General features: G+C 43.1%; 1 protein-coding gene across 1 annotated transcript; it reads right to left on the reverse strand.

The window, feature by feature from the left end:
• Positions 1-10,409: 10,409 nt before the first annotated feature.
• On the reverse strand, positions 10,410-27,131 carry DUSP4 (dual specificity phosphatase 4). The gene is made up of 4 exons (XM_081943006.1): positions 26,301-27,131; positions 19,529-19,665; positions 14,713-14,932; positions 10,410-12,747 (listed from the first exon to the last, which is right to left on the reverse strand). Exons 1-4 carry the CDS (start codon positions 26,749-26,751, stop codon positions 12,362-12,364), a joined length of 1,194 nt encoding a protein of 397 aa, XP_081799132.1. The 5' UTR covers positions 26,752-27,131; the 3' UTR covers positions 10,410-12,361.
• Between the last annotated feature and the right edge of the window lie 826 nt (positions 27,132-27,957).

Here is a 27,957-nt window from a genome sequence, read left to right on the forward strand (position 1 = left end):
GACTCTGAAATATATTTCTTTGGGATAAGACTTAAACTAATATATGCAGTAATCTCTCAATATGTTCTGAATAGAAAACCTGATAAGTGCTTTGGTCATATGAACGCACAGTCTTCAAAATAACAAAAGTGGTGTTAGCCTTAAATAAATTACATATGGGGCTTCCTTCAACCCACTGAGGTGAAAAATCACAGCCGCATCAAGAGATAATAAGATGCCATAAATATAGTGCCATTCATTGGTTTTGTCCTATTCCGAGAGATATTTATAGGTTGAGACTTTTTCAGAAATTAAAGTTGACAGGCTTAATGTCACAGTACAACGTTGGATATAACCATAGAACATTACAATATGTGGGCTTGATTCTAGCTCTTGTAACCATAATTAGGAACCCCGATCATTTGTGATGGTTACACTTAGTAGAAATAGCAGTAAATCTGCTTGCAGCAACATTGTTTTGAAAGGGACCCTACAGCCAATTAATTGATGAATATGTTTATATGATGTATGTATTTGCAACAACACATTTGTTGTATTACATGTTTAGGTACATACCTATAAATATAAATTGGTGAATAATCTGCTGAGCTTATTTTTTTTAATTATAGTCCTGGTAGTTGGGAAATGGGGGTTGCAGCTACAATAATGTCTTTGGCTATTTTTGGTTGCCCTAATGTCATAGTGATGAGAGGAAAAAGGAGGAGAGATTGGGTAAACTGATAGCTACTTTCTGCTTTGTTTGTTGCTGGGAGTAACAAAAACAAATAGATATAGAATTTGGCTTTGTCTCTAAGTTAATCATTTCATACAAGAAACAAAAGATAGGGTGATCTCATAGTTGCTCTCTCACCAGACTATCATATAAACTGGAGGATAGAAGTGGAATAAAGAGATTTTTTTTTTTAAATAGCCATCAATTGAAAAATACAGCATATTTTAAAATTTCTATCCATTGAAGCCTCTGAATTCTCTAAATATATTATTTATAACTGAAGCGCAACATATAATACAGCTTTCTTTAGAAATCCCAACCCATTTAGAAATGGTACCTTATGAATAAAATACCTTAGACTATTTTTATGTGATTTCCAAACCATGGGATCTTTGGTTTCAAATGTTTTGCATACCTTTGATTTAAGTAAGGTTAAATCTTTCTCCACAAACCTCGAAAATTTGATGCAGAGACTAGGAAGTGCTAGGAATCTGGAAAATGGTCATTTTTATTGTAATCCTCAGCATTCTTGAATGCGTGAGATTGCATTGTGGATTGCTTTCTGCCATGGTCATATTCCAGTAGTAGTGTTTTTCTTCTTCTTCTTCTTGTTACCATTATCTGTCAATATCGGAAATGACAAATTACAATATTAAACAGATACAAGAGAACATTTCATTGTCCAAAAGTGGACAGCTGCTGTTTTTAGAATGAAGAAACAGAATTTCTAGATTGGAATCTCCAGGTAAAGCAACAGCTTCATAGGAGATCTATGAGCTGATACCGGTAATAATGAGTGTTATGTGCAAACTTGAATTTGGGAGGATGTTCAGGCCGATCACTGCAGCTGTGTATTTCACACTTCCTTCTGCCCATTGTAGGCCAAGCAGCAATTCCAAGAAGGCAATTTTCAGTTGGGAAATGTCACAAAGAGAACAATTTGAAGGATTTCCACTATATGGAAAGTGAAAACTAGAGAGTTGGTTCATAGATCTTCCATGATATATGTTTCAGCCCGTAAGGAATCAATTAAATAAATGCAGGGATGACTCAACTAGTAGGTAGAAGATTTGAGATTTAAAGGACGACAAATCACCAGCTATTTATTTTCTCTCAGTGTGGTGGGAGAATGTTCTCCCTAGGTGGCAAAACATTTTCAATTCCATCTGCCTACTAAAATTTGTCACTGGAAAATTGATTTTTACGTGTGCCTTCAACTTGATGTACATGCACGACATTCTGATCTCTTATTTTAATATTATTTCCTTAGCTGCTTCCCCCAAGCCACAACTCCATATCCTGGTGTGACTAAGACACAACTACATAAATAATGAAGCAAATGCAGTACATTCTCAAGGCAGCATAAAGCATAAACAAATGCACCATTTGAACTCTACTTCCTATTTACAAGAATGAAGCCAACATGCAAACGCCACTACTGGGTTGTCCATCACCTTAAAGGCCTCACTACATAACTGCAATGATCCTTGTGATCCAAATTTATTGCTTCGTGGATAGTGTCTGTATGGGCTATTGTAAATGTGGACAAAAGCAATGAAATTGCCATCTGTGACCACGTTTTATGCTGATTTAGCTTGCAATTACTGTATCTAGTTCATGGGGTTGCTAATATAGAAGAGTTAACATTATTAGTATTTCCTTACACTACATGATTGCAGCTCCATATGGAAAAGTATAACAAGGCATTCTACCACCAACCCTGCAGCTGATTCTTTTTAAACTAGATGAACTATGTATGCAAAACAAGCTACACACACGCGTGCACGCACACACACACCTTTTTCTAATAACTTATTAGAAAATAACATTTTCTAATAAAAATCTCAGTATTTTGCAGCCAAGAGAAATGATTTACATATGCTGTACTTTTTTTCAGAGCTCTGGAAAAATATAGAACAGAGTTGGAACTGCCTGGTGTCCTAATCATTGCATCTCCATAAATTGTTTAGCTACTCAGATTACAAATATTTTATGTGAAAAGAATGACCATTGGCTTACCTGGAGGGTCCTTTTCAGTACGCTGCGAGGAGAGTCCAAGCATGGGTTAAAGTCAGCCAATCTGCCCAGGACTGAATTGAAACTTTAGCCACGCCTCCATGTTGCCTTGACTTGCCAGATTTTCAATGAAGGCGTGGAACTGTGGGCGTTCATAAGAAGTCCAAGACGGTCCATAAACAACAGGTCCAAATAGTCTTCGAAAGTGGAGAAGGACCCCAGGGTGGGGTTGGACTCTACTTGCAGGGTACTGAAAACGACCCTTCAGGTAAGCCAATGGTCATTTTCCAGTAGGCTGCTTGGAGAGTCCAAGCATGGGACATACCCAAGCTAAATGTCACTAGGGCAGGAAGCTAAAGAGTCCAGGGTTTCTCTGCTGTTAAGGATCCCCTGTAGGACTCGCCTTCCAAAAGCCCCCTCCGCAGAAGCAAACTTGTCCAATTTATAATTCCGAACGAACGGAGATAAGTCCAAGTAGCAGCTCTGCAAATCTTTATTGGGGCTTGTGGCCCAGGCTGCGGTGGTAGCTGCACTCTGTGTAGAATGTGCGGTAATTTGGATTGCAAAATGTAAGCGAGGGAGATGCACGTCCACAGCCAACGACCAATGGTGAATGAAGAGACTTTACGACCTTGGGAAGCAGGCTGAAAAGAGACGAAAAGTTACTCAGAACACCGAAAAACAGCCATGCGATTGATGTACTTGTGAAGAGTGCGGCGGATGTCAAGCATGTGCCATCTCCTTTCCCTCGGGTGCCTGGGATGCAGACAAAAGTCCGGCAGAATGACCTCCTGGGCACGGTGAAACCAGGAGTTGATCTTGGGAATCAAAGTCGGATCCAGACGAAGGACCACTCTGTCAGGGTGAATCAGACACAAGTCCTCCCTAACTGAAAGAGCTGCCAACTCCGAGATTTGTCGCGCAGACATGATGGCAATTAAGAAAACTGTCTAAAAGGTCAGATGTTTCAGGCTGGCAGAACGCAGAGGCTGAAAGGGCGCAGATATCAGGGTCCGTAACACTACCTCGAGTTCCCATGATGGGAACCTATGGACGGCTGGTGGTGGAAGATTTGTGGCACCCCGAAGGAAGCTATGGATGACGGGGTATTGTCCAAGTGATGAATGACTGTCAGGCGCAAGAATTATGGATAAGGCAGCCACATGGCACCTGAGGGTGTTAGGCGCCAGGCCCTGGTCAAGTCTATCTTGTAAATAGTCCAGTACCTGGGGAACAGTAGCTGTAGTCAGTGTTATCTCGTGTTCAGCGCACCATCTTTCAAAAGATCTCCAGGTGGATTCGTAAATTCTGGTCGTAGCAGGTCTTCTGGATGCCTGGATAGTGTGTATGACTTTGACGGAAAGACTGCCCCTGTTCAGGAGGTCACTCTCAAGTGCCAAACGGCTAGTTGTAGCCACTGGGGCTCTGGATGTTGTAGAGTTCCTGGCTGAAAGAGACCTCGTGTGAAGGAATTCGCCAAGGTGGATTGATGGATAGACTGACAAGATCAGCAAACCATGTCCTCCTGGGCCAGAAAGGAGCCACGAGTAGAACTTCTGCTCCCTTGTCCAGGATCTTCCAAATCATTCTGGGTAGAAGGGGCAGTGGAGGAAATGTATATAGGAGGCCCGGCAGTCAGGAGCAATGTAGGGCGTTGACCCCTTCCGCCTGTGGGTGGTAAAACCTTGTGAAGAACCTTGGTAGGTGGGCATTCTCCGGGGCAGCGAACAGATCAACTACCGGTTGGCCGGTCTGCAACAGATGACGGAACAGGTCTGGGTGCAGGTGCCACTCTGAGTGGTCGACCATGGCCCTGCTCAGCCAATCTCCCTGGATGTTGTTCACTCCGGATATGTGCTCCGCCTGAAATGAGCACAGATGTCTTTCCACCCTCCTTCCCAGGAACTCAGCCTCCGCCATCAGAGATCTGGATCGAGTGCCCCCCCCCCTGGCGGTTTATGTGTGCTTTTGCTGCCACATTGTGAAGATCATCACGTGTGACCCTGGATGTTGCTCTGAAAGTGACCCAGAGCCAGCCTCCCTGCCCTCAACTCCAGCCAGTTGATGCTGTATGTGAGCTCGGACGCTGACCACCTGCCTTGTTCTATTTGATTGTGAAGGTGACCCCGCCAGCCGAACAGACTGGCATCCGTTGTGATGTTAAGACAGTCCGGCTCTCTGAAGAAGGAACCCTTCATTAGTGTGGAAGTCATCCACCAACCGAAGGACCGACGTACTCGAGGAGGAATCGGAATCAGCACTGAAGAATTGGTTTGTTTTGCCCTCTGGTGTGGCAAGAGGTGCCACTGAAGCTGACGAGAGTGAAGTCTGGCCCAAGGTACAATGGACAGACAGGATATCATTTTGCCCAACAGTTGGGACAGCTGTACAATTGGAACAAGTCGTGACTGGTGAACTTGCACAAGGGATCTGAGGGTTGTCATTCGGTCGGGAGACAGGAAGACCTGACATGCAACTGTGTCTATGATGGCGCCGAGGTGCTGTAACCTGGTGGTCGGTTCCAGATGACTCTTTTCTAGGTTGACAGAGAACCCGTGGTCTCAAAGGGCTGCCATCATGTAATGCAGGTCTAGCGTCGCTTACTGGCGGGACAATGACTGGATGAGAATGTCATCCAGGTAGCATTGGAGGTGCACTGGGCGCGATCTGAGGGAGGCTGCTAACACTACAAGGATCTTTGTGAAAGTTCTTGGGGCCGATGACAGGCCAAATGGCAGAGCCCTGTACTGGAAGTGCTGGCCTGCATAAAAGAACCTCAGAAACCTGCGGTGGGCCTTGCGGATGGGAACGGTAAGCCTCCTTCAGATCTATGGACGTTCATAGGTCCCCTGGCCTGATACAGCCCCGGATGGATTGTAGGGACTGCATCTTGAATTTTTTGTATGCTATATGGTGGTTTAGCTTTTTAAAATCTAATATGTCCCTCCACCCCCCCACCCCAAATTCTTTGGGACAAGGAATAGAATGGAATAAAACCCTGTCCCCTCGTGATCAGGTGGGACTGGTCCTATGGCCCTGATCTCCCTGAGAATCTCCTGTTCTGTGAGAGCCTTTTTTACAGGGCAGGAGGGGGTTGGGCACCGGATGAAGTGACGAGGTGGGGGCGAGATGAATTCCAGAGTCAGATCTATGCAGATGGTTTGGAGGACCCACTGGTCTGACATGGTGCGGTCCCATTGGGCGTGGAACAGTTGGAGACGCCCGCCAATGGGAGCCACCATTGATGGTTACTTATAATGGTGGAAAGGTGTGGAGCCAGACTCCCCCTGGAAGGGCTGCTTGGAGAAGCTCTGCTGGTGGCGTCTGTCACAAAAGGACTGACGGTCTTGAGACCTGTCAGTGTTATGGGGGTAGGGCCTCTGGTAGGTACCCAATGTGGAGGGCTGGTCTGAAGCCCGAAAGGACTGCTTCCTATAAAAATTGGATCCCTTACGATCAGATTTTTTGATGACTGAGAGCATAACCTTTTTGTCCTTATTCTCTATGAGGACTGGATCTAACGCCTCCCCAAAAAGCTTACCCCCTTTGAACGGGGCGGAAGCGAGCTTCCACTTAGACCTCATGTGAACCTTCCAATGTCTAAGCCATGGTAACATTGGAAGCTAAGGCCCTAGAAGCTAACTTTGCGGCATTCAAGGTGCTGTCCGCTATGTATTCAGTGGCTGCAATAATTTTGTTGACATCCTGCCTAAGTCTGCTATCTCCGGCCAGAAGCTTAGTGAGAGACTGTCTTAGCCAGAGGAGAGAGGCCTTGGAGAGGAAAGAAGTAGAGGCGGATGTCTTAATCGCCCAAGCGGCCACCTGATGAGCTTTATGCCAGGCGTTCTCTGCTCTCTTGTCCTCTGCTTTGAGGCCCTCCAGGAGATCAGGAGGAAGCACTGAGGAAGAAGTGAGCACAGCCACCCACTCATCCACTGGGGGCAGCTTCAGCAGGTCTTCTAGACTAGCATCCACTGTGTACAACTCCTGTCACTACCACTGGGGGTGGCAAGGGTAGCTGGCTGTGCCCATTGTTTCTGCACTACTTTGAGGAATAATTGGTAATAGGCACAATTTCCTGAGCCTGAACAGGCTCCCAAACAAACCTTCACTGAGGTCCGAGGGATCAGGAACAGCCTGTTCCGGGGTGGTAGAGCCCAAATGGGTAGAGACCTTTGCTTTACTTCAATATAGTCTTGAAATTAGCATGCTTAAATAAGAAGCACACTTATCAGGGAGGCATAAGAAGACGGCAGGCTTATCAGGGACAGCAGATTCATCCCCTGAGAACTCAGGCTCAGGGTTGGGAAGCATATCTTCCTCCCAGGCAGAGTCCTCACTATCCAACGAGGAGTGGGGAGAAGCAGGCTGTGGGGCTTGCACAACCTCCTTGGGAGGGGCTGGTGTCTGAATGTGATGGGTCTTGCGCAGGCGTTTGCCCTGCTGGCGCATCCCACTCTCAATGTCCTGAGATATGGCCCTGGCAATGACATCTTGCATCTCAACCAATAGATCAGGTCCCCTATCTTCAACAGGGTGCAATTCCTTGTGGAATTGCTTTTCCAAGGCCTTTTGTCTCCGAAGGGCATCTTTATCAAGGCCTGGCCCCAGCTGTTTATCCTGTCTGGTGGAAGGCCTGCTGGCCTTTATGGCCTCCCTTGCCGCCTTGCTAGTCTGCCTGGGAAGAAATCCTGCTGGTAGAGGGGCTTGACTGGCTAGTATTCCCAGGGTCCTGATCCGCCATTGTGACAATCTGGGTGACTTGAAGGGAGCTAGGGGCTCTTCATTCACCACCTTGGAGACCTGGGGTAGAGCCTTAGCACACCCGAGGTGGAGACACTGAAGGCAGCAGTTAGGAAAATGAGAGAAGCTGACAGTAGATCTGGTGCGAGTCACCCACTCCCACCACTAGCGCAGATCTTCCAATCACTCTGACCACTGAGGCCAAGGGAAGTCTCGAACTGCAGGGAGGAATCCCAAACAAAGAGCCCGCCGGAGGTCTGGACAAGTGGTCTGCTGCGGTGATCTGTGAGCGGCGCAGTAAAATGGCACCGGCAGGCAAGAAACGCAGGGAAAAGTGAAAAACAAAATGGTGGCCGTGCCAAAAATTTGATCCAAAATGGCCACCGGAAGCAAGAAATAAGCCTGCTGAGGCTCCGAGCCAGCAGCCGGCTCCCCAGTGAGCACAGACAGCGGCAACGAAGACCCCTGCTGGAAAAAAGGGATCGCAAGAGCGAGGAAAACAGTGCGATCGTGTGGGTGTCGGCACTCCGACCCCATGCCGCAACCGGCAGTCGCCTGTGACCTCCGCAAGCCCGGGACACCGTGGGAGCCAGGGAAGAAGATGGAAAACTAAAAAAGTTATAAAAGGGAAGTTTTAAAAGGTACTGCTAAAGTTTCAATTCAGTCCTGAGCAGATTAGCTGAGTTTAACCCACGCTTGGACTTTCCAAGCAGCGTACTGGAAAACGACACATATAGCTAAAATTCTAGAATCAAAATTTCTAGGGCTTGAAAACAGTGCTCTGGTGTTATTCATTCCTTGGGTACCCCCTCCTATAATGCCAAAATTATACCAAATTATTCAAAAAATAGATTAAATAACAATTGGTTATAAAAAAATCATGTATATTTGTTCTATTTATAGAATTTATATTTGGTGCCAGATGTTAATGACTTAGACTAAGACTAAGGTGTCAAACTGGCAGCCCATGGGGCAGATGCGTCATGTGCAGGCCACACCCACCTCAGCTCCACCAATGGGGAAAATGTTGCAAAATGTCATGTGACAGCAATGCAACACTGCAAGTTTGGCACCTGTGACATAACTGTGCTTTGCACAAGAGTTTTGTAATGTAGTTTCCTTTATGCTTTATTTGATGAGGAAAAAATGAGGTAGACTAACAAAGCAGTTTTCAAAGAAGTAGCTGTAAAACATCTATTGTATCAAAACGAAGTCTTGTAGCAGTTTAAAGGCTAACAAATACATTCTAGCATTTGCTTGTTTATGGAGCAGAAATGTTTCATAAGAGTTTGTGCCATAATATAAGGCACAATTTTCCTCTTCCTGTCTTCCATTCATGTTCCCTTCAGTCTCTTGTTTTTGAAGAAAAAAAAGGACAAAATTGCATCTAAATATCTGACCACAATTTTTGTAATTTATTTATCATAAAATAGATGTTTTTGTGTACTGGTTCTGCAGAAAAATAATTACTGGTAAAAGGTTTTAAAGGCTTTGTTTATAGTGCAATTTCAACAATATTTTTATTTATTTATTTGTAATGCCTTCAAGACTTCCAGCAAGTTTTCAGAATTGGTGACTTTGTTTATATAGGTTGATGGCCTCTGCCATAATATATGTATCTTTAGATCATCTTGGCATCTGTTATTTTCATAGGCATTAAAGTACTAGCTTTGCATTTTAAAAATAATCTTGTGTAACTTGCTTGCATAGCTAGCCTGGTATTCTTGATTTCTTTTGGCAATATAAGAACATATAAAGTCTCAGTATGGTTTTTTCATTGTCTGTGAGCTGGAGTTGGTTATTTCCTTTTTTTCTTAAGAGTTAGATTCTCTCAATTTAACATTGTGATTGAATTTTGCAAAAAGCCAATGTAACAACTAAGTTAACTCTTCTTGTGCTTTCACTTAATGTCAGACGTAAAGTACCCTGTGACAGAATCAATAAACTCTCCTTTTTTAATACTTGAACATTTGTACTTTTATTATGACATATTAACTATTCTTCTGTAATAATACTAATAATAGTAGATTAAGATCTGTTAAGATTTCCTTCCTAACTTACTATTTCATCTCCTTTTCAAAATGCCTTTTGTTCACTGTATTCCCCTCTGCACAGATAGACACAGTGTACTTTAGTGTATCATGTATTTGGCCAGACATATCCACTAATTTGCTCATTGTATAAACCAGGGGTCCTCAACCCATAGACTGTGGCCTGGTACCAGGCCACTGAACAGCGCAAGTGGTGGATGAGTGCATGCAGCTCCACTTATATGAGCGGCACACATGCACACATCTGTTGCTCTCACTAAACCATCCCCTCTTCCCCGCCCCCCCAGTCCACCAAGCCAGAAAGGTTGGGGACCACTGATGTAAACCATATTTTTATCATTGTTTCCTTATAAATATGTTTCACAAATGAAAATGAAATTATATCTTTCAACTCAAATTTGCTTGAAATAAAGCAAAACCACCTTGAGTACTTGAGAAAGGTGGGAAATAATTTTTTAAAAATGCCTAAAATCAACCTCCAATAGGCCTGCAGGCTACAAAAATATTGTTAGGACCTACCTAATTTCGCTGCAAGATAGCATTCAAAAGCATGTTTTTTGATATCCCATTTTAAATAGAAAAAAATATATCTCCCAATAGTAGGAAGTCCGCTTTGGTTTGAATGCAAACCCAATGCATGTAGTCCCCAACTTATGAGAACAACTGAGCGCAAAATTTCTGTTTTTCTAGAACAAGACAATTGAGTTTTGCCCCATTTTACAACCGTTCTTGCCACTATTGTTAAGTGAATTGCTGCAATTAAGTTAGTAACCCAGTTAAGTGAACCTGGCTTCCTCATTGATTTTACTTGTCAGGTCGCAAAAGATGACCACATGACTCTGGGACACTGCAACCAATGTAAGTACACAAAAAAGAATGAATGAGCCTTTTAATTTTTCATTATGAAAAGTAACCACAGCTGAAAATTTATTTCAACTAATTATCAAGCAATAAATTAAACAGAGTCACAATCTAAAAAAAACACACATGCAATTTAGACATTCTATATAAAATATACACAATTGGGCTAGGTGTGGTATCAAAAACTTTGACTGAAGGGTAGGCCAAGTCATGTTCGAAGGGGTGTGCAAACTTCCCATATTGTACCCACAGGTGGCAGAACCTGCAAGATCCTGCCTGTGAAAACACTTATCATCCATAGGCACCTGACTTGCTACAGTAAAAATAAGCTAATCTTTTAAGGAAGTCAAAGATCTCTTCAGAGTAGAACTCTCCCAAGCTATATAATCAAGGAGCAAAACATGAAACCATTCTATTCTGAAAGACTAGCTTAAGCATAGAAGATTCATGTGGCTATCTTTGGCATAACGTGATGGGTCCAATTTGGTGTGGGGACAGCAATGTGGGACTGAAGAAAGGCCAGGAGCCTAGCTCAATTTTATAGTGTGAGGATATACCTCAAAAGAAATGAGGGCAAATCCCAGTAGGAATTGTATGTTTTGCTCAAAATTCCTACTTAAAATTGGCTTCAGCATTAAATTGGAGGAGTTTGGCCTGTGTTAGATGAAGGAAAAAACATACCTATCGCCATTTGTGTCAGTGAAGCCCATTTATTATTATTCAGGTGATGCAAAAGGCTTCCTTCCCAGCAAGAGGAGAAACAAGGGCCACAGATCACTAACTTAGGGCTGATTAAATTATCACACCAGAGAGGCATAATCAGGAACCAAGAATCCTAATATAAGCATGAATGAAGACCCTGTTCTTGTCACATCATCCTCAGAGGCAAAAGCTGGGAGGACAAGCAAGCATTATCCAGTTTGCTGGCATTTCCCAAGTTGTCTCAAGAAATAGTATCTTCCCTTTGTTCATAAATCCGAATCCCTTATTTTTTTCATTTTAAATTGGTTTCAGACACATGAAAGGAATTTGAAGTCACTTCACAGTGAGCCTTCAATTCTTTTCCCTTTATGCAAAATTTCAGCTTAGCAAAATGGGTGACATTAGGTAATGTTATAAATTCCAATCAACAACTCCAAAAACCAGGCACTTTAATAAAATATGTCCACCCCGGGGGTTGCTGCTGATACAAGGTGATCAGATGCAGACACTAGGAGAATGCACATTTCAAAACCAGATTGGACACCTTGTTTTGGACCTTATCTAAATCCAAGACTTCTTGTGCGTCTGTTAAAGCAGCCCTTGATTCTGGCTTCAAGCAAGCCTGATCAAAAGATGCAGCTATTTTTAATAGCTGCTTTATTGAATGCAACTATTGCTCATGCAGAAGCCTGAAAAAGACACGGTGCTTCAATTAAAAAAGCAGAGAGAGGCTCTGCTCACATAAGACCCAAAACTTTTCTTCCCAATCATTTTTGAAGTGTGCCCTGCCCTAGCAACCTCTTCACACATACGCAGATACTCCAACATGCTCACCCTCACGTATTTGGGGACTAAGTTCCATGCTGGCTGAAAATTCTGGAATCCATAGTCCAAAATATTGGGACCACTGGCTCAGATTAACACAACTCAGCCTGATGTTTAACCACATTCGAGCCTTTGACTTTCTTTTGACTTTCCCTCCCCAATACCCAAAAACATTATCAGGACTTTAAAACTTCAAGCTTTTTATATTTTATATAATTTTAGAAAATGAGGTAAAACATCTTGCCAAGAAAGGACATGCCGGAACCCACCGCCCCGCTAGGTTCCGTTCTAGCTGCAACGTTGACCATAATTGCTCCATCTTTGGTGCATTCCCTTTGGCTGTAGGGGAGTGGGGGAGGGGGCAGAGTTTTTTTATTGCCTATAGTGATTGCCAACAGGGCTGTAGGATTGTGTCCTTCGACGTCCCTAGGGGTAACCCCAAAGGCTTACTCTAGCAGGTGGGAGAGGTGGTGATAGGGCTATGCAGATAAGGAAGGCTGCTTGAAGTGGAATGCACTGCCACAGAGACGGGGAAACTGAAGACGAACTGGGACGTAGGTGTGGTGGAGCTCTTCCCCCTTTCTCTTAGGGTTCCTGAGGGGCTCACAGCCTCAGCAGCGCACGATGTGGTCAGCACTTGGGATTCAAACTGAAGCAGTTGACCCATGAAGCTGAAGTTTGGAGAGATGATGCTCCGACGTTGCTTGACAAACTCAAAGGCCTCCTCAAGCTTGACTCGCTTCTTCATGATTAGATAAGCCAAACAGATGGTAGCTGATCGGGAGATGCCAGCTTGGCAGTGCACAAGCACCCGTCCATGACACACCTTAACAGCGTCTAGGGGAGCAGAGCAGAAGCATTAGCACATTTCAACCCCAAAAAATGTATCTCTGACCCAACTCTGAGCCACAATCCCCCCCCCCGGGCCCTTGGAAATCTCGCCTGCCCCCACTTTATTTATTGGATCACTTTATACAGCTCCCCGAGTGGCTGGCCAATTAGGCGCCTATGTAAAGCAATCCAATAAAAAGCAAGAGAATAATTTAGTTAACATCTTCTACAGCATGTGGAAGGTGCTCTTTAAAGCAAATATTAATTACACTCTGACAATCCTTTCAAAATATGTGAAAAAATGTCGGGGAAGCAGGGAAGATGCCTACCAGTAGTTAAGGATGTACAAATATCCAAAGTCACATGAATCAGCTTTTCTTATGTGGAAAGGGTTTTTTTTAAAGGGCAAGGTACATTTAAATCCACCCACCCACCCACCCACCCATCCATCCATCCATCTATTTATCTATCATCATGTCTCCAATATCACAATCTTTAATACCCCTCGGTTGAATGCAAGCAAAACATCCCTCACAAAGTATTGTGTTAGACTAAATATCTACCCAGGACTCCTCCACGGGAGGTAAGCTGTTTCTAAACGTAGTTCTAGATATCAAGGTGTGATATACGATAGGCACAAAGCAACCTAAACTATGTTGCAATTTAGTGTGCATTGTTCATATCCCAAGAATGGAGGAATGAATAGTGACTAGGAAGATCTCCTTCATTTGTTCAGAAAGGAGCTCTTTCCAAGAAACTTGGAGAATAGCTTTCTTTATTCAAGCTCAGTTCTAAACTTCCTGCAGAACTTAAATCTTGGCCTCAAGTGAGGCGCCTGGTCATATGCAAGAATTCTGCTGCGCTTCTCAAATTAACTCCTCCCTGAGTCAATTGGATTGAGATGGGTGGCTATGCAAAAATATCTCTCCCTCCACAGAACGCATACTGTTACAACTGGAAAAAAACTCAAAGCTCTGGAGGGGTGTGTCTATTAGTCCTATTACCAGATGTTAGAAAGTTGGGGAAACAGAGCTTTTAGTGATAATGAAACTCTGTAACTTTTCCCCTCCCGCCATGCCCAGAAACACCATTGGGGGTTTTCTTCTGTTTGAGGCAGCAAAGGAGCAGATGTAATAGAAAGACTAGGTTCAAAGAGATCTAACTAATGTGTGATAGTAAAGCTGTTGAGAACATTGCTTTTTTAAAAAAAAGTGCTGTACACAAAGGAAGTGTCACATCCACAAAAGCACAGCACATGTCAAAATTCTGCATCCTGAACTAGAAAATGGACAAATTTCTGAAGAATACAGTTCTAGGATTAGAAACTTGGGCTCTACAACTTGCATCCAACTATGGCAGTCCACATTCAAGGAGAGAGCTTTTTTTTCTGCAGCAACACCCCCATTTATCAAATTGCTCCCCAGCCGGACTCGATTGGTGCACACATTAGCACCACTCAGGCAGCAGGTGAGAACCTATTTTCCCCAAACTTCTTAATTGGCTTTTCCTTCGTATGTTTTTAGGTGCAGAATGAACTGCCTTGCAGCTGCCTAGTTTATATGATGGTCTCTTTGGCTTTGTGTATTTGCGTGCACATGCGCACCCATGAGTCAGTCTTGACTCCTGATGACCGCCTGCTCAAGTAGCCACAGTGTTCTTGGCAAGGTTTTTCAGAAGTGGTTTTGCCATTGTCTGCTTCTCAAGGCTGAGGAAAAGGGAATAGCCGAAGGTCACCCAGCTAGCTTTGTGCTTAAGTTAAGACTAGAACTCAATGTCTCCCACTTCTAACCTGACGCCTTAATCACTACCCCAAACATTTTACTTGATTTTATGGTTTATATTTTTATTCAATTTTTTAGTATGCTTGGTTGTAAATTGCCCAGGGCCTTAGCTATTCAGTGGCTTAAATTTAATAAATAAAATAAAATCCAATCATCTCCACCAACCTACCACACTTTACCATTATCTTACCTATGTATTCGATGGCTTCCATGAACCAGGAGCTGATGTCAGTTTTGTGGTTATCTTCTACTGGAATGCACTTGTATTGAAAGTGTCCTTCGAAGTGGTTGGGGCAGTCCGATGAAACATTTAATAAGGCTGTGATTCCCAAGGCCTCCAACATGTCCCTCCGAGCTGCATGATGAGCACTGCCAAGGAAGAGGAAAGGCAAGATTTCCACTGGTCCACCCTACGTCAGAGGGAAAAATGAAAAAGAGGGGACAGTGTAAGAAACAAGAAAAGCGCAGGACCTCATGAACAAAAAGAACCAACATACTGGCAGTGGTCAACATCTCACCAATTCTTTCAAAAAGGACCTGAACTTCTGTAGGCTCCTCTCTAGATGCACATGGTGTCTTCTCCACTGGGAAATTTTCTCATCTTGCTAATCTATTTTTTTTTAACATTCAATGATCACTTGCTGATTGCATCTGCTCATCTATTTCCATATAGCTTTAGCTCTTTCTTATTTTATAATTTAATCTTTTCTGTTTAGATAATATTTAAATAGAAGATTAAATCTGAAGTTTGGCAATAAAGGAACTTGCCCACCCTGCTAAGAAAAGATGGTCGGAGTCCAGATGCTCTCTGATAACTCAGAAAATGTTTCTCCCAAACAGCCAACAGTGTTCATCCACTTCATGGCTTCTTTTCACTAACCTCAAGGTACTAAATATTACTCCCATAACTAAATTGTGCTTTAACTGTACAGGTTGCAACATGTTCTTTCCACAGCTACATTTCAGTCCAAAAATCAGAGACTATCACCACCACACACTCTCTGTTGTTTGCAGTTAAATTACATTTATAGATTGACAACCAAGAACTACAGAAATTTGTCTATGTTCCGATATTTCCCACAATTTTTAATATTCAAAATCCCCCCCCCCCCCCCGGTCTCCTAAACCAGGGATGTCCAAACTTGGCAACTTTAAGACTTGTGGACTTCAACTCCCAGAATTCCCTAGCCAGCAGAGCTGGCTGGGGAATTCTGGGAGTTGAAGTCCACAAGTCTTAAAGTTGCCAAGTTTGGACACCCCTGCCCTAAACCAAAATGGGTGCTGGCAAAAACGTCTCTCTAAATTTTATTTAGAAGCGCCAGCATGCTGAGTCACAGTGAACATGTCACTCCTAATCAGGTTTTTGGACAGACAGCACGGTGAAATATATACCCAAGGTTCCATATCAGTTGCTGACAGCAAAGGAAAAAATGCACACTTACTGCCCTTCTCCAAATAAACTTTTCGTACCTGCTAGCAAATAACTTTGGAATGCACTTTATCACTTCCTTAATGACAGTACTGTTGTTCTTTGTCTGTAACTCTGCACTGCAGGTTTGTGCTAAGCTCAGACCAAGCCAATAAATACAGGGGTCTGCTGCACTAGCAGCTAGAAAGGGTTTCATCAATCTTCACTGGATTCCTCCAGGTTTGAGATTGGCAGAAGATAGCAATAGCACTTAAGTCTTATATACCACTTCACAGTGCTTTGCGGTTTACAGAGTCAGCATATTGCCTCCAGCAATCTGGGTCCTCATTTTACCGACCTTGGAAAAATGGAAAGCTGAGTCAATCCTGAGTCGCTCAGATTCGAACTCCCGGAGTGAGCAGTGAGTTAGCCTGCAATACTGCATTCTAACCACACGGCTCTTTATCACAAACGAGGGCAAGCTTGTTCCACTATTCTCTCTGGATAACCTGGAACCCGACAACTCTGCTTCAGCCTACATGCATTCCAAGGAATAAGCTGTTCTTATTACCTAATTTCTGCTACATATGCAATCACATGGCTGGAGAAGGAATTTCACCGGCTCTTTGTCAGTGTGTGGATTTGTACATTTCTTGGTTATAAGAGTATTAATCTTTTCCTGAGGGACAAATCTGTGCAATAGGCTTAGTTGCTGAGAGTTCAAGCTAAAATAGTTTTATCCCAAAATAGGGATTTTGGAGATCCCTCTCCTGTCCCCTGAACATGATCTGTCACTCAATACATTCTCCTTTTTGGAAAGTAGGCAGGTTTATGGCACCTGAACCTTAAAATACTTGTGGGCTGGAATGTCTACTATTAGGCAGAGAAAGCTCACCAAGTTCCAATTAACCACAAAGATAATTTACCCTAGAAATTAATCAAGGAACTCTGTTAGTGAACCAGTGTTTGCCAGAATTGAAGCCATCTTAATCAAAGCAATCCTAGTCTTTGTTTTCGTACTATTGTGCGATTATTTGTTACTATTGTTGTAGTACTATTGTAATTAAGATACTTTATTATGATTAAGAGTTAGCACATCTGCATAAATACATTACACCCACATACACCTTGATGTAAAATGACATACATCTGCTGTGTGATTTTTAGGTTGCAAGTTATTTTATTTCAGTTTCACAACTGAATGGAATCATTCAGGGCTATCTACCTATTCTGTTTTCTTTTCAGTTCTTGGTTTCTTTATATAAGTCTCTGGATCTAATTTGACAAGCTAAAAGGTAGCAACACAACATCAAGAAGAGTCCAGAAAAGGTTAGTGAAAGAGTATCACATTCCTTTATAAAATACCCTGCTCAGGAGGTCGGGTTTTAATTTTATTGATTCAATCTCTTAATCAGTTGTAGGACAAAACCTTCGTACAATACAGATAGTCCTTGCTTAATATCCAGTCGCTTGTCAACCATTCAAAGTTATGATGGCATTCCCCCACCCACCCAAAGTTACAACCCATTCTCAAAGTTAGGAGTACCACATACCCCCTGCAGTCACGTGATGTTCCATAGAGCAGGGGCCACAGCACAAAAGGCACGCTGCCTAGGTCCCACCAGATATATAATGCTTAGTAGATAAGACTGGTAGCATACCCCAGCTGCTCAACCTGATGAAACGAGTAGATGTAGCTAGGAAGTGGTAGTTCCTCAAATAACTTTGTCCCAGGGCACGTTGGGCATTAAAGGTCAAACCCAGCACCTTCGATTGCACCCAGATTGCAAACTGGCAACTGGCTGAACTCACAGAAGAGATGTAATTTATACCATACAAAGGCAGACATATCTGTGCAGCCGCATTCTGCACTAGCTAAAGCCTCTAAATACTTTTTAAAGGTATTACAGCGTATTACAATAATTCATTCCAGAGAGGAGCATGGCATGAGTAAATGCGACTAGAGCCTCAGGGTGCAAGGAAGGTTGCATCTGGAACACAAGAAGTTAAAGATTACAAAGGTCCTGCTAGCTATGACTGCCACCTGCTCCTTCAGCAGAAGTCATGATTTTAGAAGGATCCCCACACCAGGTCTGTTTGGCCAATACCATATCATCTAACACCAAAGATGGTAAAATCCCAGATCCAGAAGGTCTCAAGCCCCTGTAAACCTCAGAGTCCTCCTTTCCAAGGAGGGCTCTGGTCACCATTAACAAGACCATTGGGTGACTGCCTGCAGTTGCAATAAGGGAAGAGAAATCTCCCAGAACTCCCAGCTTGGGAGACTGAATCAAGGACCTCTGGCAGGGAGGCTGCTACTTGGCAGAAAGGCAGGTACAGCAGCAACAATCCCAACTGATTCCCAACAGGGTCTCACATCATACCCCTTACTCTTCACTTAATTGGCTCTCTAACTCTAGAGCCAACAGCTCTAAATAAACCATATTTGGCCTACCCATCTTCATTAGGAAGCCAAGACACAAAACATGGGTCCAACCCAGAACATCAATGCATGATATGTAGGTCCTGCCCATTTTCTTTGTTGAGCTAAAAAGCGCATGCAGAGATTTGCATCCCTATGCACCCATCCGGAGCACATCTGAATCTATCTTTTCAAAAAGCAAAAGCGAAGAAAAGAAAAAGTGCCATAAAAAACGTTGCCCTGTTTCTCAATTAGATTTATTTTTCTTCCCATTTCACTCCAATTGACAACAAATTACCCAGAACTTTCTGGTCAACGATGCTGTGCGGAGAGAAAAGAAACTTAAGTTGTTTGTGACCACACAGCAAGCAAGTTGCTTTGATTTCCCTCTATGCTTCACTATGCTACTAAATTTACATTTCCCAATATGAACGTCATGGTTAAATTTTGGAGCAGATGGGAAAACCTAGTTACATCCCCACTTGACCACAGGACTCACTGGATGGCTTGGGACCAAACCAATCTACATCTCAGGTCAATCTATCTCACAAGGTGAGATACAAAAATAGAGGAGAATCCCCCACAATACTAGAGAAAAGTATAACAACTTGCCCTTGTAGATTTGGAGAACCTGAAAATTCCAGCCCATGTGTTCCTTCCGTGTCCTTTCTACAACTACTTGTGCTCAACTTTCATAACTCTATTTGCCAACAGAAGTTCGTTCAGTTCTGAAAATGATTTTGTTTGCTTTGTATTACCAGAACCTTAACATCTCCGGAAGGATTGTGAAACTCCCTATAGCTGCCATTGCTTTACGCCAGGGGTCCCCAAACTTGGCAACTTTTAAGACTTGTGGACTTCAACTCCCAGAATTCTCCAGCCATCTCTGCTCTGCTGGCTGGAGAATTCTGGGAGTTAAAGTCCACAAGTCTTAAACTTGCCAAGTTTGAAGATCTCTGCTTTACGCAGAAAAATACTGTCTTGATTTTAGGATTTTATAACTAGCTTGGATGCTGTTCTGCATCATATGTGACTCACCACCAAGCACAATTAAATTAAACTCAAGAGGAGAACCCCTGTGTATATCACCAGAGGGATCTGGATGCCATCAATAAATAAAGGAAGCTTTTTGCTTCAGACAGCAGAGAGCTTCGAAGCGTAGAGAAGCCAGCCTACCTGATCATGCTGTGGTGTCCCACAGGAACTGCAGCTATGATCCAAATGCTCCACAGGTGCCAAAGTAGAGGCTGCTGTAATAAATTTTGTCTTTGTGCAGAATTCTGGATATTCTGACTGGAATCTTTCGTAGCCACCTGAAAGTAAGAAAGAAAACATACGAACTGGTGGTCATCATTTACAAGATGCTTCAGATTTATTCAACTATTAGCAAAGCACAAGAAGACACAGAGGCCGGTCCACCTCCAACATATGCACAACATGCATAAATGTGTATTCAGACTTGCATACTAAATACCCATCACTACAGATATTTGCTTAAAAGCAGAGGACAAGGTGATGCAATAGCACATTGGCAATGATATGACTCACTTTAACAACAGAGATACCAAAGTCAAGGATGTTCTGAAGTTTTTAATGACACTGTAAACCTGTTAATGAAGATTTCTTGTCAATAGTACGAAATCTTCTTCTGGAACTTTGACTTCTCACAACCTAGGATTTCCTTGGTGATGTCCCATACCAATCAATCAAGCCTACCTTTGTTGCTTGTATCCTTAGGATTTATATTGATATTGATTGTTTCCTGATAGCTTATTTGTACCCTAAGACTATCATTAAGTGTTGCACCTTATGACTCTTGACGAATGTATCTTGTCTTTTTATGTACATTCATATGCATCAAAGACAAATTCCTTGTGTGTCCAATCACACTTGGCCAATAAAGAATTCTATTCAGGTCCAACTGTGCATGGCTTCCTAGACTGGCTAAAACTAGCCACTTTTAGCAAAAGACTGGAATTGCACTCAAGACTTGGCACAGGTGTCTTCAAAAGATTTCCTGCAAGGTATGTTACTAATACAGATCCCCAATTCCTCTGCCCATTTCTCCTGCTCGTTTCCCATCTGTTATATTAGTGCCTTACAGGAAAAACAAGCTGCTATTTGCATTTATACAAAGCTGGTTTTGACTTCAAAATTAATTAGCTGATCTTATGGCTGTAGAGACAAATCAAATATCAAATGAAGACATGGGTCACACCACACTGGATAAAATAGAGGACAAAGAAAAAAGGTTGAGATCAACACGCACTACTTTGTTTGAAACCTTTTGACTGCTGGCTATGGTTAATTGCAGTTTCTATTCAGTGAAAGGAATCCTTGGGTTAATCTACAGAGGCATTTATGTATAAAGGAAATATTGAAGAGCTGTCAAAGCCAACATCCAAAGAAATCAAAAGGACCAGAGACCAAGAGGGCTATCATGAAAGCAATAGCAATCAATTGGCACACCAGGATAGTACAGGAGGTAATAAAGTGATATATGGTACCACAATCGGTAATCAAATACAATTTCTAAAAATGTACTTTAAAAAAACCTAAGCATTTGAGAGAAGAATAAAAAACTCAGTGCAGAGGAATGAAATGTGATTCACTGCTGACAAAAATTAAAGGTAGAGCTTCCCTGGAAGATAATTCTTGGCTACCATCTGGATATGTCCATGCTTGCTTGGCACCATTGCAAAGAGGTTGGGCACTACATTCTTTCAAATTACTCTCTCCTAACATTACTGACCACCTTAACAAGGGTTCCCAAATCATGCTTTTAGGTGACCAGTGGCAATTAGTACCAACCATTGAGAAATTGGCCCCATATTACAGAAAGTGTGGGAGGTAGTTTGAGTTTGTCATAATTTTGAATAGTCATTAAGCAACCGTTCCTAAATTAAGGACACAATTAAACTGAGTGTGTGATCATGAATGTTTGGTTACCAAGGGATTGGTAATTTCATGATTGATGGAAGGTTACCAAGGAACCTACCATGACTTAGTTTACATCTTCAAGCTTCATTTGAACCATGCTTATTTTTTTGGTGTCTCTTTTTCACCCCTCACTGCTTTCTCTCCCACTATATGCATATAGCTGTAGCTAAGAATATCATTCATTTGTCTGACAATATTAAGCACCTGCCCCGCCCCTAAGCTTTCACCATAATATATTGTTAGTTTCTAATATGCCAAACGTTTTTGTTTTAGCTACCATATACTTCTGGAAAAATTACAGCAAATTTGTTAACACAAAGTCCTCTTAGTGTAAAGACCATTTTCTACTTCTGAAGTCAATCAATACCGAAATAGGCAGCATCTAAATTTAATAAATACTCTACAACCACCAAAAGTTACCAAACTAGTAAACCTCCCAACTTCTGGGTCAATTTTATTCATACAATTTAGAGGCTGCCTGACTCCAGATGGCAACAAAATAGAAAAAAGGATCCTGCACATCCTGAAACAAAACTACAGTGGTATATTGATATTCATCATTAATTGGTTCCAGGAGGCACAATGAGTATCAAAAATGATGAGTACCAAACAAATTTTCCCGTAAGGGATAATGTGGGCAGCTGACGTTGACAAGTCGTAGCTTGTAGTGTTGACTACCAAATGAAGGATGAGTACCAAACCAGGACAAAATTTTCATGTCAAAATGATTGAGTACCAAATTTGATAAGTTTCAAAACAAGGCACTACTGTATATATATAGCAAGTAAAATAAGGAACCTACAGCAGCTCAACAAGCACCTTCCTCAAGGCCTGGGAGAATACTCAAGTTGTACAAACCAACCTAAATGAGCTGCTGTAGAACACATGCCACATTAGGAGCTGGGACTGGTCATTAGTATGTCTTTCAGGGTGATGGTGAATTTATTACTTTCTTAAAAACCCTGTCAGGTGATTTTTAAAAAAAAACTTCACAAGGCTACTGCTTAGCTGGCTGGCCATACATCAGGTAGGCTTGTTACAGACTTTCAGAACTAGATTAGGATAGAAGCCATTCTGTGCTATTTGCAAAGCAGTGGTGCCCTGTGGGCATGGCATGGCGTCACTGCTCACACCTCTGCATTCTGGACCAGGTGTAGCTTTTGGGTAGTATTCAAGGGCAGTCCAATATAGACTGCATTGCAAGTGTCCATTTTTGAAATGGTTATGGCATGAGTGACCATCTAAGGCATCCTCAATTAGAAATGGGCACTACAGCTATACTAGGTGAATCTTTTCAGAGGTCTTCTTAAGTTGCCTCTTGGTTCCAAAGTACACACCAGTGTCAAATCGGAAAGTACTACTCCATCCAGAACTAAAGATGGAAAATCCTGGAAACTGAGGAACACAAGTATCCACAAGTATTAGGTCTTGTTAGGCTTGAGCCCAAGTCTGATTTGAACAACCTCCAGACATGGACCATATCACACACATGACTCTACATCAAGACATTAGGCTGGTCATATAAACTTTATTGTCATTGTATGTGTATACACACTATACACATACAACGAAATTAACATGACACCCAAAGACCAGGCCCAACACACATGACAATCCCCGGACAAACCCCCACCACCAAAAAAATTCCCCATCCCTTTGAATATATGACCTCACCCAGAAGTATCATGGAAATATTAAACACAAAGGTGACTTTCAATCCCTGAGACATCAATACCCATTGCAACCAATAAATCAGGAAGAACCATAATATGGTGCCCATCATTCCCAGATGGACCATGATTGATGCTAGTAAAAGCTGCTGAGAAATCAGAGCACATAACCCTCATCTGAGGTTAGCCAAATGTCATTAACAAGCACTCTCCAAATTGTGATTTTATCTTCCCAAGGACAGCAAGTTCTACCATTCATACAGAAATGCAAGACTCTGCTCCACCACATTAATTTTTAGCATGAATAATTTCACCTTGTCCTACAGAAATGCCCACACTGAGAAGACTTTTAAGTACAAGGCCATCATCCTTCTTCCTCCTCCATTATTTTGTTTATTGATTTATTAAATTATATCAACTGGCCAAAGGATCTTAATGGATCAAGGTTTCTTGGTTCATTAGCCACAGGAGGAGATGTTATAATAAAAGTGGCTAAAATGCAGATAACAGTAGGGTATTCTATGAAGAAGGCTGATCCAGTAAAATACTTCATATTCTCTTGGTCAGATCTCAATTACAACAGGCAGGTTCCCGCCCCCCAAAAACCTATTGCAGGAAGCTAGAAAAGTAATTAGAAAGAGACCCCCTCCTCCTCAGTTTTGAAGTGTCCTTAAAAGTAATCCTAAATGTAGCAATTCCTCTTAACATTTTGAAAGATTTAAGCATTAGAAAACATTTTCTATCAACCTCAGAGTTTGTAGGAACCCTACCATTGCCAAGATCTTTGAACAATATTATTGGAAAAATGCCCTATTCCCAGAGCAGTAAGCTAAAAATAAATTGCATTTAATTGTTTAATAGATGTTTAATAGATTCCTGATGTGAAAAAAATCTTGAATTTAGATAAATAAAAACAGGACTACATGCAAAAATGATATCTCTCAAGTAAGGTTCTTTTTTGCACATGCTCAAACCAAACCTCGATCACCAAGTTAGGTAAATTAATGAAATGTTCATAATTAATTCTAGCTATGTTTAGCATGGCCCAGGAGAAGCCAAGGACATCATGAAACATCAAACTAAATTATAAATTCTAAAGAGGTACTTGATCCTCTATAGTTGGCTAAGGTCTGTCCCTATAAAGAGCCTAAGCCGAGGCCTCCACTTTCCAAGCCCTTCCCCAACCAGTTCCAACTTTAGCAGACATTTTTTTCAGCAAAATTGCATTGCAACATCAAGCATTTCCAGGAATCAGAAGGACATGGGGCTTCTATAAGGGTTGGGAATTAACTACAAGAATTCCAACCATGGAAATTGGGTAATTAGATAATAAATGTTACAACCCCAATCTTGCTAATCATCCATGATTGCAAGTAAAGTGAAACACAGAGGAAGCCAAGATGCAAAAAGAACTAATCCGTTGTCAAATGAGTACAAATGCCTTTTGAAATTGATAAATGGTATTGGTTTATTTTGACTATTTGTCTGCTATAAACATGATTTTCTCGCATTAAAAGCCATAGAGAATTGTTCCGTGAATCATTTCTATTTTTAAGAGAGCCTCCCTTATATTAGGGATTATAACCATTTATCACAAGACTTAAGTTCCATTTTTTTTTCATCATCACCGTTAGTTTCAGTAATTAGCACATCTACTGATTAAAGTATAGGGATTTCCGTTCATCTGTAACACAGGGTTGTGAAAACATTTAAATTATATTTGAGGGGGTTCATAACCAGTGCTTTTCCAATGTTCCATTGAAGAAGGAAACCATAAAATAAATCCTATTCTGAGCTGGAATATTTTGATTAGGGCTATTTAAGGACTCAGAGCTGCAGAGGAGAAGGGGGGGGGGGAGACTTTTCCACAGAAGCCCATAAGAACTTCCTTCCAGAGGACACAAATACAATCCCTGGAGCCATGGCACTACCCCTACAGATAAAACTTAGGGCTACTTCCCACCACTACCACCCTTATTCTCATGCATTCCTAAGGGGAGAGGCCATGGGGGAACAATAAAACAGGATCTCTCACCCTTTTCCCTTCCACCCACCCAAAGCTTTTGTAATTCAAAAGGTCACCAGCTGCCTCCATGCACACAACCAGCTAATAAGTCAGATGGGCAGGAAATATCCCCCCCTCCCCTCTAATACCGCCTGGTTTCCTTGGGCCACACCCAAGCAAGAAATGGGAACTAGCTGGAGGGGCAAAGATTATAAGGGAAACCATTATTAATCAAAGTGTGGATTTTTGCTAATCCCCCCCCAAAAAACCCCACCTTAGATAACCCAATTCCACAACTGAATGGTTTTTCTCACTCTGGGTCAATTTCCCAGCAGCTTTTTTCGCATACAGCTGTGTAAAGGCCACATCCTGTTGACTGCTGGACTATTTACTTTTCTTTGAGGGCAATTTGAAGCTCTGAGTTGAGAAACAGTGAGACCCTCCCAAGCCATTTTCTTCTGAACATTGGTCAAATGCCTTTTAGAAAACGCTCCCATTGGGGATTAGGAACAGAGTCCCACCTTCTTTCCAGGTTCTTTCCTGACATGGGGAATCCATTTCATGTCATCAAAATCATGTTTATACTTATATGTGTTATCTAATACATGCTTGACGAAATAAAATAAATAAATATATAAATTAGGGGATGAGATCAGGATTAGACAGGTTGAAAACCTCTAAGTGAAATGAACCTGCCCATTGTCCTTCCTTTTTTGGCGGGTCCGGCCTGAGAAATTCTCTCTGGGAGCGGAAAGAAGTTTCCTATCGCCCTGACTTCTGCTGCTGGTTTTGTAACCACGGCGTCTTACGCTTTGCCCAGAAGCCCGAGTCAGGTGGCGGACGGAGGGGCGCAAAGCCAAGCGAGAGAACAGCCGCGGGGCCCTTTGGCGTCATCGCTGCTCAAACCACGCCACAAAGAGCTCTCTCCCCGCACCCCGCCTGCCAGACGGAAGTGAAGAAGGGCGTGAGAGGGGACTGACACGCGGCTCACACGTTGTGGCCTTTGAATGGGTGGGGTTTAGACCACCTCCTCCTCCTCCCTTCATTCCGCCCCCGGCAGCGCTCACTGGCGAGTCCCCGCAGCCTTTGCAAGAGAGCAGATACACTGAAAGGGCGTCTTAACAGGGACGGAGAAGACTTTCCCCTCTCTGACCCTGCTAAGTCGACTTGTCTCCGTCCTCCTCTTGCAAGGCTGGCGTAGGGGCGATGGTGGGGTCCTTCCAGATCAGTCTGAATTATAAAAGCCTTGGAGAGCCCAAATCGCGAGGGGGGAAAGAGAGTGGCGAGAGACACATGCTGGCCAATATTCGTGTGCACCGCCCGCCCCCCTTACCTTTCAGCAAGCAGATGTTCGTGTGCTCCACGTCCTTGCGCAGCGCCCGCACCACCAGCGACACGGTGCTATCCTCCCGCAGAGATTCGGCCCGCGGGCTCCGCTCGTCGTACACAACCACGGCCGAGTAGAGACCCGAGCGCAGGCGGGAGCGCACCTCGTCTTCCGCCGGCAGGATCTGCTCCAGGCTGACCGACCCTTTGGTCCGCCGTCGGACGATGGTGTTGCACCTCACGTTGAGCGCGCCGCAGATGTAGCCGGCGCTGTGAGCGAGGAAGGGCCTGCAGTCCAAGAGGAGGCACTTCCCGCCAGCGGGAGGAGGGGAGGAACTGCTACTGGTGGTGCCGGTGCCGGTGCCGCCGCCGTTTTGGTTGTAGTTCCCGCCGTTGCGGTCCCCGCGATGCAGGAGGTGCCGAAGCACGTTGCAGTCCATCTCCCGTAGCTCCACCATGGCTGCCGGCTCTGGGCAGGCTCCTTCCTGGCCCGGGAACGGCTGAGGCCTTAGAACATTTTGCTTCCGCGCCGTATCAGGCTCAAGTCATTAATAACGGAGCTGCTGGTAGTGACAATGCTCCCCGCACGCTGGCTCGAGTGCGGGGGAGGTTTCCTTTTACTACCTCGCTCCGCCCCCCACATCCTCTCCTCTCTCCTTTCCCTTCTCTCCGGCGTCGAGCCCCATTCTTGCTTTCGCTCGCTGTGAATGGAAGGCAGCCGGGTCTGTCGACGTCACAATGAGGAGGGGGGGGGAATGTAAACGGCGCTTCGGTTCGCCTTCATTCATTAGAAAGCTTACGGCAGGGTGGGGTGTGTGGCCGTTTGTTCCTCAGCGCGAACGTTGTTATTTACTTTCGGCAGCCGCCGGCTTTAAGGGAAAACGCGGAGGGTTGGGTCACTGGCGAGAGGAGGAACGGTTCGCTCAGGGTTGCCCTGGCGTCCATCGACAAGCTTGCGAGGTTCGTGGCGGGCCCGAGCCTCTCCCAACAGGCTTTTGACTAGCATTGTGTATGCTGGTGTGTCACCGTAATAAAGATTGGTTTGCAGATTTTTTTAAATAAAACAATTATATAACTCTAGTAAAACATCAAAACGAAGAGGTCAGTTGGAAATAATTTCACAGGGACCCGCTATAATATACATAAAACTTGCAGCCACTTCCCTTGCTTTCCCTCAGTCTTTTATTTTCAGCTGCCAGGTTTGGTGATTAAAAGAACCTGAGATCCAGGAATCTGGTTTCTGTCAAAGAAAAAAACAACAACCCTTTGAGGCGCATGGCTTTAGCTCACGATTGCTAATTTAACTGATCTTCCCGGGAGCCTTTCTGGATACCTTCATTTGATTTCAAATGCACAAGCATTTGTAGAGTGGGCCTCTTGTGAATCACGTAAGATTGAATCACGTAATTCACATTCAGTACTGGGAGGAAAGGAAGGTGACTGGAGAAAAAAGTGACCTTGTCATCTTGACCGGCTGTGGTTTCCTGTTGTACTTCTGATTTGTCATCTCTTTTTGTAGCAATATTTTATCGTGTGTAACTATTACAAAGGCATCATCAAAATAGGAGATCTCTCATTAAAATCAGTGGGCCATCAAAGGTCTTAACAGCTGAGTTGGATTTTCTCCCAGGTTGAGTTCAATAACAAAATTCTTTAGGCTTCTC

Source organism: Natrix helvetica, assembly GCF_964273705.1.
Source record: "Natrix helvetica genome assembly, chromosome: 2".
Classification (NCBI taxonomy): domain Eukaryota; kingdom Metazoa; phylum Chordata; class Lepidosauria; order Squamata; family Natricidae; genus Natrix; species Natrix helvetica.

Bases quoted from the DNA above. Each gene is read 5' to 3' on its own strand.
- DUSP4 (XM_081943006.1), bottom strand. From the start codon at position 26,751: ATGGTGGAGCTACGGGAGATGGACTGCAACGTGCTTCGGCACCTCCTG. The intron at 19,666-26,300 runs GTAAGGGGGGCG...TCTTACTTTCAG, and splicing joins GAACATCTGCTTGCTGAAAG to GTGGCTACGAAAGATTCCAG. The intron at 12,748-14,712 runs GTAAGATAATGG...CTGCTCCCCTAG, and splicing joins GGAAGCCATCGAATACATAG to ACGCTGTTAAGGTGTGTCAT.